Source organism: Neofelis nebulosa, chromosome 8, assembly GCF_028018385.1.
Source record: "Neofelis nebulosa isolate mNeoNeb1 chromosome 8, mNeoNeb1.pri, whole genome shotgun sequence".
Taxonomy (NCBI): Eukaryota; Metazoa; Chordata; class Mammalia; order Carnivora; family Felidae; genus Neofelis; species Neofelis nebulosa.
The window spans coordinates 93,413,953-93,427,594 of record NC_080789.1 but is presented as its reverse complement, the minus strand read 5'-3'; the positions used below and the strand labels follow the sequence as shown (position 1 = coordinate 93,427,594).

At 38.5% G+C, this 13,642-nt stretch overlaps 1 protein-coding gene across 2 annotated transcripts in view; it reads left to right on the top strand.

Annotated features, from left to right (window-relative positions):
- Positions 1–13,642, top strand: part of PTPRO (protein tyrosine phosphatase receptor type O) — a 248,354-nt gene that overhangs the window by 207,336 nt on the left and 27,376 nt on the right. Inside the window, exons 16-19 of one of the 2 annotated variants that reach the window (XM_058743572.1) lie at positions 460–528; positions 2,863–2,946; positions 9,499–9,534; positions 12,777–12,858. In XM_058743572.1, the coding sequence (XP_058599555.1) occupies positions 460–528; positions 2,863–2,946; positions 9,499–9,534; positions 12,777–12,858 (271 nt within the window). The remainder of the gene's footprint in view (positions 1–459; positions 529–2,862; positions 2,947–9,498; positions 9,535–12,776; positions 12,859–13,642) is intronic. The other variant, XM_058743573.1, reaches the window with a different exon arrangement.

Below are 13,642 nucleotides of genomic sequence, written 5' to 3'. Positions count from 1 at the left end.
AAAGGATTGAAAACAAATACTTTTGGCTTCAAATGACTTGGGCATGTGCAACCTTATGAAAAATTATTTTATCTTTCTATTTTGCATTGCATGTGAAAGAGAAGTACATGGAACTTAGATGTTTTTTAAGTTGTTTTTTTTTTTTTTTTTTTTTGGAGAGAGAGAGTGAGCATGGCGGGGGAAGGGGTTGCAGAGAGAGAGGGAGAGAGAGAATCCCAAGCAGACTCTGTGCTGTCAGTATGGAGCCCGACATGGGGCTCTATCTCATGAAGTGAACTGTCAGATCATGATCTGAGCCAAAATTAACAGCTGGATGCTTAATCGAATGAGCCACCCAGGCGCCTCCCCCTTTATAAATTTAATGCTGTGATGATAAACCAGTAAAGGCTCTCTATTATATCAAGGTAAAAAGAGTGCTCTGTCAAGCAGTAACCTAATTTTGTGGTTCCTTCCAAACAGGGAATGTGGAGCAGGAACTTTTGTCAATTTTGCATCTTTGGAGAGGGATGGAAAGCTTCCATACAATTGGTGAGCATTATTTTGGAATAAGCCTCCAGACAGCTTATCTATGCTGTGTGTGCCTCCAACTTTATTTTACTATCTTTTGCAGATAAATGGTTTTGTCTGATTATCCTTTCACAATTTCAGTGATAGTGGACTTTGAAGGTTAGATTTTCTTCACCAACTACATTAAGTTCATATGAGTTTACTGTAGTCACAAAGTAGAGAAAATGTCTCAGTCTTCTCAGTATTTACTATATTAATCAAAGGACTAGCGCAGTCATGAATGTAGCCCATAGCTAAGGAAGGCCGTAAGTGCAAGACCCACACTGAACAGGTGGCAGCCGAAGGCATAGGACAGACCCCACAGAAGCAGCATGTGACAGAGCAGCATCTCTATCTCAAACTGACACTTCAGTGCCCAGGAATGTGAGCCACCACCTTTTGTTCAAAAGTCAAGTAGACGTGTACAGCCCAGGGCTCTCAACTGTTACACTTACAGGTAAATAAATCTCAAGGGCAAGTAAAGTCCCATAGGAAAACATGGCCTCATTTTTTTCCGCCTGCTGGCATATTAAGGACCTGGAGGGAGGAGGTATTTTCAGAATTAAGAAAGCATTGTCAGGAGATTAAATTGCTTGACATTATACTTTAACAGTGATAGATGAGAATTAACGATCCTCTCCACTGCAATGGATGCCTAACAAAATTGCTAATGAAGTAACCATTTAAAATGGAGCCAGCACTGCTTACAGGATCTACTTTGTTTCTTTTGCAAGTGACCATGCAAAGCACATTTATTTAAATGTATACATTTCATGTTAATCCTCTTAAGAGATCTTAGGTTTTTTTCTTGTTTTCCAAATCCCCCAAAATGGTGATCTTAAAGAAATAGTTAGGTGAGACTAGAAACTTTACGGAATCAATGAAAGAGGGAGGGCTTTAACTGAAATATAAATTCTGCTTCCCTGAGTGGGCATCTAGCAGTTGAAAGTCTAGTTGAAATAGGATTCTTTTTAACAAGACAATATGTCGTGCTATTTTTATATTTTAGCCTGAATGGATTTTTGCTAACTATGAAGAAAAAGAACCCATAACCCCTCGATGGTGAAAAGTTAGTAAACATTTCTAGGTTTGTTCGAACACATTAACACTCTTGCCAAGATTAAGAAACTAATTCACTGATGCGCGTTTCTGGTCTGGCTCACCCTTTAAAAAGGCTCAGTCACAAAGCAGTGACGAGCAGCCCATGTAGAAATTGGCCCAGTTACACTTGGCAACTCAGGACACCTATGTATTAACTACACAATCACTCACAATGGATAGAATATGAGAGACCAGTTATAGGAGAGCTGAGGCAAAAAAAGAATTCACTTCAGGACCTTTCTAGAAAATCTAGAAAATTCTCCACCAGCTCTTGGCAAAGATAGTTTGCCAGCACACCAGCATTTCCTGGCTGACAAAATAGATATCTCAGTGGGAATTTGTAGTAACTAGAGTGACAAGGTGATGCCATTTCCCCCCACTAATTCTCAGAATAGTTATAGATGCAGCCAGAGGGCAGTTTAAAATCCACATTAATGAATGTTCTATTTTGCAGGTGGTTTGAATACCTGAAATTGGATTCAAAACACACTTTTTAAAATCAGTCTGAATGAGAAGTTAAAAGTAAAATGAAATAATTTTGCTCCTCCTCAGCTGAGTATCAGTCAGATTCCAGAATAGGCAGTTTGCTGAGCTCCTTGTCTTGAAAAATGATACCTGAGTGTCATACCATAGCTCTGTTTTAAGGGTTATTTTTCAGAAAGAAGGTATTACTATAAACTAAAAATAATATAGAAAGTCATACCTAGGGGTGCAGCTTTGTAAGAATGTGTCCCAGAAGCTTGGAGTCTTTGTCAAAATCAGTATATGCACAATTTGACGGTTTATATTTCCTCCCACGAGCTGCTGTTAGCTATCAAATGATGTTATCATGGCTCCTTAAAAGAGGTTTAAGCATTGCAAGGGTAATAATACCCAAGAATAAGACCGGAGCTAGCTAATGAGGCATTGAAGAGTCTCATTTAACTGATGTAAAATGTAATCACCTAATAGCAGACTAATTGACACAACAGAAGTTGAAAGAAATATATCTGATTACAATATGGATGTGTGCGAATCAAACTGATTTTGGCAATATGATAGCACTTAAGCCCACACATTTAAGTTTCACAGAATGGAATAATATTTAATCATAATTAAGATGCTTGTCATTTTAATTGATCTTCGTAGGTAATTTACTGATATCTGTTCACAGTTTATGCTACTAACTCTTGCCACTTTTTCATCTTTACATCTGTTATCTATTAATGCTCACAGGCGTAGGAGTATATTTGCTTTCTTAACCCTGCTACCCTCATGTCTTTGGACTGATTATCTTTTGGCATTTTATATTAATCCTTGGTAAGTGATTTTTTTTTACTGTTTACCTAACACAAAGTCTATAAAGTTAGCCCTCCAGAAGTAAAACAAAAAGGAAAAATTCTTTTTAATTATTTTATGTGTTTGGCAGCATCTGAAATTATGACTCATGTCTTGAAATGGATTAAAGTAGTTAATGGCACCAAGATGGCCTATACATATATTGGTTTCCCAATTAAAATTTTCTTCTTGGGATGTTCTTGGCAAGCTTTTCTTCCATTTATTATTAGTCATTTGTTTCTTCATTCAATCAATGCATTGGCTTCTTATCTTAGTAAATGATGCTTCCCATTTTCTTACCATCTCCACCCATTAGAGAACTCTGTTTCCAACAACGAAGAAATGCATGAAGGTAGAGAGCCAAGAATACTGTACTGTGTTTGGGGTCTCAGTGTTTTCGTAGTTAATGCTAACTCAGTGAATATTGAACAACTGGCTATTTGCAAGCCTCTTTGTATAATTATCTTATTTAATTGTCCCCACAACTCTGCAGAGGATATTATCAGCCCCATCTTAGAAATATGCCAAAGAATCTCTTAAGGAGATTATCTTAACATCATACTACCATCTAAAATATCCAGGTTCCAAATCCAGGTTTCTCTGAAATCTATTCTTTCCTCTGTAAAAAGCAGCTTCCTTTAAATTCTTATTTTCTTAACTTTTAAATATTTTTAATAATCAAATCTCAAAAGAGTATTTTTTCAGTTTTTATAAAATATAATCATCATCATCATCATCATCATCATCATCTTGAAATCTCAGGCTAACATATCTAGAAGGATCTATTCCTTTTCCTGAGCCACAGGAAAAGAAAGGTAGTGGTTTCCTGACCAAAACCAAAAATCATTGTCCTGAAATATCCATGGTGTTTAGGTACTACATTATGTACAGGCAGATCCAGGTATCTGGACAACTTCAGAAGGACTCAGAAAAAAGCAATAAAAATAGTTCATGAACTGGAAAAATGGTGCACGGGCAGGGGGGAATAGGGAAAGAGTAAAAGGCGAAAAGCAATCTGTAGAGTTATGTATTCAAAAAGACAATTGATTAAATGTTCTTCAGTTTCTCCAAGGACAGAATAAATACAGCTAGCAAGGTTAGGATTTTGAGTTGCAATGGAAGAAATACAAAAAAAGACTTCCTCACAGTAGAGACTGTTTATACCAGAATTTGCATTTTTATTTTTTTTAAAAGAGAGACTAGAGGAAAGCTGTTGAAGTACACTAGACATGATGTGTTAAGTAAGGAAATCAGAGGAATGTTCTGGATGATGAGGACCATTTGTTGTTATTCTAACTTGGTTGATTTATTTATTTATTTATTTATTTATTTATTTTGAGAGAGGAAAAAAATGTGCATGCATGTGTGTGCTCATGCACGCAAGCACGGGAAGAGAGAGAGAGAATCTTTTTTTTTTTTTTTTTTTTTTTGTTTGTTTGTTTTTTTTTTTTTTATTTATTTTTGGGACAGAGAGAGACAGAGCATGAACGGGGGAGGGGCAGAGAGAGAGGGAGACACAGAATCGGAAACAGGCTCCAGGCTCCGAGCCATCAGCCCAGAGCCTGACGCGGGGCTCGAACTCACGGACCGCGAGATCGTGACCTGGCTGAAGTCGGACGCTTAACCGACTGCGCCACCCAGGCGCCCCTGAGAGAGAGAATCTTAAGCAGGCTTCTCACCCAGTGTGGAACCCAACTCGGTGCTCGATCTCACAACCATAAGAGATCAGATCTCACAACCTGAAGCAAAATGAAGAGTTGGACACTTAACCAACTGAGCCACCTGGGGGCCCCTCTAAGTTGGTTTTAATAACAGTTTTTAGTATAGGGCTTCACTATACCCAACACAATATTTTAAGTATTTGACATCAGATAGCATTTAGGTACAAATAGTGCGTATAAATTCCATTTTGACCTTCAACATATGCATCAATTTTTACTCAACATCTATTAATCATTCTCAAGTATTCTACCTATCATGAGACCAGTTGTAGTCAATACCCTTAAAGTACTCTCCACAGATCTCAATTAAAACAAAAGAAAGAAAGCTGCATATGCTACCCTATAAATTTCTCTATTTAATTCTCTGACTTTCCCACAGTTTGGTTTTTAAACTTATATCAGGCCTATGCATTTTTGCATGCCTTTGTTAATAGGTCCCCTTAATAAACGCATCTTCAAACTCCAACAAACCCTTTAAGGTCTGCTACTTACAGTATTGGTCAAATAACACTAGACCCAAGTTGGGGGGGCGGGGGAGAAACCATTCAGTAGTTTTATCTGTTGGTTATTTAAAAAAAAATCTTTTTTTTTTTTTTTTTTTGAGAGAGAGAGAAAGAATGGGGAGAGGAGCAGAGGGAGGAAGAGAGAACCTTAAGCAGGCTCCATGCCCAGCACAGATGCCAACACAGGGCCTGATCTCAAGACCCTGGGATTAGGACCTGAGCCGAAACCAAGAGTCAGATGCCTAACCAACTGAGCCACCCGGGTGCCCCCTATTTGTTGCTTTTAAAAAACCATTCAGTAGTTTTTAGAAGAATGGTCTTGAGACAGGAAATGGTTATCTCCATGCGAGAAGAGAAGGCAAAACATAGAGCCCCCAGCTCTCTGTCACTTTCAGTAAACCACACACATATCAACCAATGAACATGGACTGAACATAAACTATGCTTTCAGCTGTTGGCTTGTGCTGTGTCAGATAAATAAAAGAAGTAAAATACATGATCCTTGCTTTTTTTCGGGTAGAGCTACCTCAGTACTCACAAAGCCACCCGAATTCCCTACTGTTCGCTACTTTTCCCCTCATCTGGTAACTCGTGGATATTTTTCCCTGCTAAATAGCCATTGTTAATCCTCTCCACATGGTTCGTCTTCACATTTCACCTACTCTAGAAGTAACAGAGCCACCTGCCCCGCCTCCTTCCTCACACATACCCTGGTTCTTCCCTAAACTACCAACTTCATGGAAATAGACGTTCCTGATCATTTTGTAAAATCCTCTGGATGAGCGGTTTGTGTGGAAATCAAGGGGCTCTTTCTGGCTCATGGTATTGCTCAAATCTGTCCCAGGGTGGTAGAAAAACCAGGGCAGAGCACCAATGCCCAGGTGGCTTAGTCTCAACATGGTATTCTGCCAGGATTTCTGGCTACAGTCATCTCAGATCATGTTTCCTAGTCAGAGAAAACCATTTCATTCAGACTAGCTCCATCTGGATTCATTGTTACTACTCTCTCTCTCTCTCTCTCTCTCTCTCTCTCTCTAAGGCCATAGTCACCTCATGCTCTACTCAAGCATTCATCTGCTTGCTCTAAACTCTCAACAGTTGTCATTTTAAGGGTGAAGCAACATTTAGTTTAAACTGCTCGGCTTTACTCGTGGTTTTTGCACGCTTTATTCAGAGAATGATATAACTCTAAACACCTTTTTAAGATTTGGGGATGATTTCCATTTAACCTATGAAAGAGTAAGTAGAGCTTATGACATTGGGGACATTTAGAGTGTTTGGGGTTTATGTTGGAGGTGGATGTTTGTTTGCTTGTTTGTTTGTTTGTTTGTTTGTGGCCATTATAAATCCCATGTCTCTGCCATGCCTTGTATTCTCCTTTGCAATGAATTCCAGTCTGGTTGGCTTTCCAAGATGTCATAACCATGAAGAACTTATGCGTCTTAACTTCTTGAAGTCATCAGGATTTTGAGCCTTACCTAATATAAGTGAAAGAGAAGATTAAAAGATGTGCACGGCTGTGTATGCATATATTCTGCATGTCTGATGGGTGTTATCACTTTTATTAAAAAAATATTTTGCAATGACAAGATGATACCCTAACATCACCTCAGATGTTCACTGTGACACACACATACAAGCTAGCTCTTTCCATAATGTGCTGAAGGTAAAATGGCTGGCAAAAGCTTAACTTACATGTTCAAAAGTGAATTGTCCCCTGATTGTAGTCTTAGAATTAGCACAGCAATGGAAAACATAGGAACGTTCTATCAGCGTTGCAGGGGAGTCTCATAATTCAGCCCTGTCCTTATCCCACAGCCTAAGGATATAAGGATCCTTTGGAATCTTTGGGATTTCAGCAAAATCTAAGCAAAATGTAAAGATTGTACACAAATCCTGAAGATATACACATAAATATACACTTGACACAATAAGTCATTCAAACCATGTGGTGGAATTTTACATTATATGTAAAAGTTAATTCAATCAATGAATGAGATTGAAAGAAAAAAAAGGGCCTCTCTTCCACGAACCAGGCTTCCATACAGCTGTTGAATAGTAGCAGCTTAATATTTCAGCACTGAATGTATTCAGCGTCACTCTCCACAGACATTTGTTTCTTCCAAGTTTCCCTTGAAGTCTGCTTGGATAAGAAAGCTTGAGGTTTGGGTTTGTTTGTTTGTTTTTTCACTCCCAATCACAAAATATGTTGGGCAGCCTCCTGGCTTCGCCAAACTGTTACCTATCTAAGCTAACATTCCTGTGTCACAAAGCACCAAATTAATTAGTTTCTACTACATGAAGTCATTGTGGGATTCCTAAAGTTAACTTCGCTACCTTCACAAGAGCTAAGTAAACATTATTCGGAAGGTGTTCTTTTAAGTTCTAAAATGCTTAGATGATACAGCCCTGTCCAACATTACAGTGGCTTTTTGAGGGCAGGGGTGGGGGGGGGGGCAAAGTAAAAACTGTAATGTCTCTTCCCGCTAAATCTCAAGTATGGAAGACAGAGGATGAGGGAGAAAAAATAAGACATGAGCTGTGGAATGGATTGCTGTCACTCAGAAGTGGGAAGAAATAAAAACCGCCTGAAACCAGAAAATGAAAACAAGGAACACCATTTGCCTTTATGGAAATTTCCCTACATTCCCTACCCTTATTACTTCCTCTCCGCCCACCAGTTCCATTTCCCAAGTCTAACATCAAATTCCTAATTGAATCATTAAGTAAAACTGTGAGGGCAATATGGCAAAGATTTTCTTTAGTGTTTATTTATTTTGAGAGAGGGAGAGCGTGTGAACTTGCCAGCAGGAGAGGGGCAGAGAGAGAGAAAGAGAGAGAATCCCAAGCGGGATCCATGCCCAGCACAGAACCCAACACAGGGCTTGATCTCATGAACTGAGAGATCTTGACCTGTGCCGAAATCAAGAGTCAGACGCTTAACTGATGGAGCCACCCAAGCACCCCAGCAAAGATGTTTTGTTTCGGTCCAGTTAAGTATGATTTTTTGAGCACCACCATGTGTTCTATTAACTGTGCTCAGCTCGAGGCGGGGGTGGGGGTGGCGGGGGGAAGGACTGTCTAGAAAGGAGCACATACGCAGTTGATAGACATCATGAGAAATACTCCATCGACAAAGTACTATGAGAGCACAGAAGAAGCAGGGCTTCATTCTGCAAAAGCCTTTCTAGAAATGAAGGTACCCAAACATTCACAATTTCAGTATAAATAAATATTTGGGCACATGAGAGCACTCAGGTCACAACTGGTTATTTACTATAGATTGTATATTTTCAGGAAGTTTGGGTGCTTCCATCAATATTTAAAGACCTTGGGAAATTACTTATAAAAATTGTCGCTAGCCCTCAATCATATCAATATACAGGAGTGAAGTGTTTCATCAGATAGCATGTTAGCATTCCCTAGCTTAGGTCAGTTATCTGACTTATTGGTTGAAACAATTACTCTAAATAGCCCCTAAAATGTAATTAACTGAAGCACACATTAGCATTGTATGTGTTTGAGCTTACAGAATAGTAATGAATTAAGAACTAGTAAGTAATAGGTCCAAGTCTTCAGATAGCTTAAAAAACTAGTTCAAAAATTCGACTCTTGGTTTCAGCTGAGGTCATGATGTCACGGCTTTGTGGGTTCGAGCCCCATGTTGAGCCTGATTGGGATTCTCTCTCTCTCCTTTCTCTCTCCCCCTTCCTCACTCACACTGTCTCTGCCTCTCTCAAAATGAATAAATAAACTTAAAAAAAACAAATTCAAGATTGAATAAGAACAACACCATCATAGAATTCTGTAAGATGCATGCCAAAACTGATAGCACACACTCATGTTCCCAGGGAAAATGTCCAAAGGTTCTTTTAGTCTTTGACAACCAACATGTCTACCCTCCTAGACATTAGTTCTCCATTTTATTCCCCAACTCTTTCCTTCTTGTCTGTAGAGCCTGGAGTATTCAAGCAGTAGGTACTTCTAAATATATTTATAAAAATACTTCAGCAATTTAACCACTAGTAGTAAGGAATTACATTTCTAGAATTCGGTATTTGTCAAATCGGAAACCTAAAATGCAGTATGTTCCTGCAATCTAACAGGGTTTTTAAAAAATGAATCTGAAATTATTATCATTATCTTCTCATTTAAGGAAAAGTAATTAAACAAAATGGAGACAATGTTTAATGAAAATTAAATAAAATTGCGGAGCCTGATGTAATTATTTAAAACTCTTCAAATTTAATCATTATGTCAATCAATTCTTTTGCTCAGATAAACTTGTCTTTTTTTTTGTTAATTCTCAGGAGTAAAAATGGTTTAAAGAAGAGGAAACTGACTAAGTAAGTTGTTCTTTATCATTAAGATATAACCGACATGTAACATTGTGTAAATGTAAATTGTGCGATGTATTATAGCAGTTAGCCAACATCTCCATCATGTCACATAATTATTGTTTCCTTTTTGTGGTGAAAACATTTAAGATCCAATCCATAAAACCTTGAAATATACAATACATTTAAGTTTTTCTTACTACTTCCTTTAAAAATATTTTATTTAAAAAAGGTCTTCATAATGATCTTAACTTTGCAAATTAAAACAATTGCTTGTCTTCAAATAGAGGAGATGCTTAAGAAAGAGGCAAATGTGTACTACAATGTCTAAACTATTATGTGTTGGTGTCAGGGATCACTAAGAAAGCATATCACAAAAACCAAGTTAGGAATAAGGAAAATCATCATCATATGAAAACTGGTAAAGAATGGGTTGTTAGGAATTATAAAAGTCTTTCATAGAAAGATATTTGCCATTCCCAATCTAGAAAATGTCTAATAGTTAGCTACATCAAAGTTGTACAAAAACCTTTACTGGTTTGTACTTTGAAATTCTGTGCGTAGTGCAGGGAAAAGCTTTTACTCTATTTGATATTATAATAATTACTTTGAGAAATGCTGTCTCTGGAAATCTTTATAATAAATAGAAAAGAATAATTACTGTAGCCAGCCTATGGTTTCACTTATCTACTGAACTGCTAAGTCATAAGAATTAAGATTTTGATGGGCAAAAATTAACCGTCGGTTGATTTCAAAAGGCTAATTAAATTGTCACCTCTGGGCCATTGGTTCAAACTCTGCATATAAAAAGCGGAATATTTCCATACATAGAGTTCATCCTTGATTCTTGCCTTGGATAAAATATTGATGACTTAATAGGAGGCAATTGGGGGTTCCGGCCAAATCTATGGCATTCATGCTAATGGAATACATAATACGAAAAAAATTTGGACACAAAAATATTTGTTTAGCCTTTCGTGACATATAGATTTTGGGGGGGGCACACATAGATAACAGAATAATTTTTTCCTAAATCTATTTCAAATCAGTATGCGGTCCATTGGTATATAGCAACTGATGCAGGAGAGATGAGAATAACTAACACAGAAGAGAGGTACCATCACCTGGAAAGAATGATTCGACAGAAACAGGAAGAATTTGTTGCCCAAAGTTCTTGGCTGGGTTGTTAAGTAAAGTAGAAAAGCATAGACTAGAGTGTTTAGAGGACAGGGTCTCTGGACCAAAAGGGGAGATTCTAACAGGCTTGCTTTTCCCAAGGCTCAGCAGAGAGGAGGAGGAGAAGGAGGGTGTGGACAACAGTCTGGGTAGAGTGTCGGTGTGGTAGAACCTGCCCACAGGCCCCAAACTCACGTCAAACCAGCTTCCTCCTTCCCGCTTCTCGTTTCTTTTCTAATCCTCCCTCCTTCTCTAAAAGCCAGTTCTCCAGGGACTCTCCCGCCCCACATTTCCATTTGCCATCTCTGTACCCTTTCTCTTTCACTCCCAAAGCCCCCGCACCATGTCCCCATGGCTCCCCTTTCCTATCTCCACCTACCTTCATTTCAGCACTCCTTTGCTTTACCTCCTCCTCTCCCTTTTCCCTCTAAACCTTTGTTCTCCTCATCTCTGCTCTCTCCCAGCTTTCTTTTGCGTCTCCTTACCATCCTCCTCCTCTCCCTGATGTTCATCCTTCTATTTCCTGGTCCTTCCTCTGTCTTTCTTTTCCTTTTCCTTTTTCTAATTCATAAATATTTTCTCAGATCGCCTTCCCTATTGCGCCTCCATTCTCCTGGTAACAGGATGAAAACTAGAATTGTAAACCTAATCTGAAGGTCAATGCACTGCTCAAAGACAAGAGCCAGAGAGTGCAGGTCTGATGGAGTTCATTCCAGGACAGGAGCCCCATGTATAGCCATTCTTTTGGAAGGATAGCAAGTTTGGAGTAGCAACAGCTTTGAACCAGAAATCATTCTCCCTGCATGCTAGTCTACTGCTGAGAGCCATGTGATCTTGGACTATTTGCTTGACTTACTTAGCCTTGGCTCCCTCACTTGAAGCATGGGGCTAATGTTGCCCATGTGTACTTCAGGGGTCAACTGAGTCAACTGAGCAAGATACCATATGCGAATATATGTACTGTCATGTGTTTTATGGATACAAGTCATTAATATTATTTAGTGAAACCATTAGGGTTTAAATGTGCCTCTGGCAGGTATAATGCCCTTTAAAATCTACTAAATTCTTAACATAATCTATCAGATTGGCTAATCAACAACTTGAAACAAATATCTATTCAATATTATGTATTGGCTAATAAGACCTAAGACCACAGGTAGATGATGTAAATGGAGTAATTTGCAACAAGATTAAGGGAAAGGTGGGCTGGATGGATCCTGCCAGGGTGAAAAGGCTCGAATTAGATGACAGAGTACAGCATCCTGCAGAAGCTGAGAGAACAGGTTGGTATTGGTAGGCTCTGGAAAGGAAAAGCAGCTACAGAAAACTATAGGAAATAAAATGTAATTCTTATTCATGAAAAGAAGAAGGCAAGAGGTGACAACTTCTGCTACAGATGCAGAAATGTAAACTCAGAGGTGTTACCTGATTGTACCTTTGAACCATTTTGACACTTTTATAGATACACAAGCCTCTAAACCTGGCTGTCTAAGAGCGAGGCACTAAAAGCTTTCTGGCGAGGCTGGCAGCACAAGGGCTTATACTTGTAAAGCTGTTTAGATCTAGAAAGTTCTTTAATAGACTACATCAACCTTATAAGGTAAGTAGGACCATAGTATTTTATAGATGATAGTGTTGAATCTTACAAGAGTTAGGTAAATTCTCCATAATCACACAGTAAATAAAGAAAAACCATAACTCAAGCAGTTCTTCAGGCTCGAATCCTTTGTTCTTTCCCACAAATCAGAGCTTTCTAGAAACAACATTATATACATGTGGGTATATGAGTATGCATATATATAATATTTTATTGCTAGAGTAAGAGCCAATTAAAAATCTAGAGATCTCTCCTATCTCAAGGAAGTGTAACCTATAAGGCCCGCTTTTTAATTACAATATATTAGGGACTGGTAACTTTAACAACAACAAAAAATGGTGAGTGGTAACCTTGGAGAAGTAAAAGTTCTTTTTTCTCCAAGAAAATTGTTCGTGTGTGAAAAGTATGGCATTAAGCAATATAATAGATACCTGTCAACAGGATTTTTAAAGCATACATTTTTTTGTGTTTGATAAAGCCCAGTTCAACTGGATGACTTTGATGCCTACATCAAGGATATGGCCAAAGACTCTGACTATAAATTTTCTCTTCAATTTGAGGTGAGTGGATAAAGTATTTCCCACCTTCTGTGATAGATAAGGCATGGGAATTGGCATATTGGCATTGATGTCATTTTCCTGCTCATTGGGCACTACCCGTGATATGGTTCATGACGGGCAGGGTGGTAATTGGGCTGGGAGTGTCTAATCTTGCCTTTGGCAAGTCAGGGTGAGGAAAGCAGAGAACAGATGCAGGTCATGGGGCGAACAAACATGGTTATAAGAGAAGCCGTCATTGAAAAACCAGTGTATTCAAGAGTGCAGGGAAAAGCAAGGTGAGAATTTAGGCCTGAAACAGAATTTCACTTTCAGGGAATTTATTTAGTGTGTGTCTTATGTCACGTGGCCCACAGTAAAGGTAGGTGGTGGCTGAAATGTCTTTGTCTTCTGAGCAGAGAAAAGACTGGGGTGGGGCTCTTACAGCTATAGGACTCCTGACATTCTGCTGAATACAGTAAGACCTTGGTTTGCGAGCATAATTTAGTCTGGAAACATGCTTGTAATCCAAAGCACTCGTATATCAAAGTGAATTTTAAGAATCATTGGCTCAGTCGTGATCATGTGACGTCCAGCATCACATACTACTCATATGACAAGACATCGCTCGTTTATCAAGTTGAAACTTATGAGAAATATTTGCTCGTCTTGCGGAACACTCGCACAACAAGTTATTTGCAATCCAAGGTTTTACTGTATTTTTTTGTGAGGTTTCCCTTTTCTTTTCCTGGGGAAATTGGGGAAGAGTTATATGTGGTTAATGTAGAAGAAGAGAAAAATGCCAAAA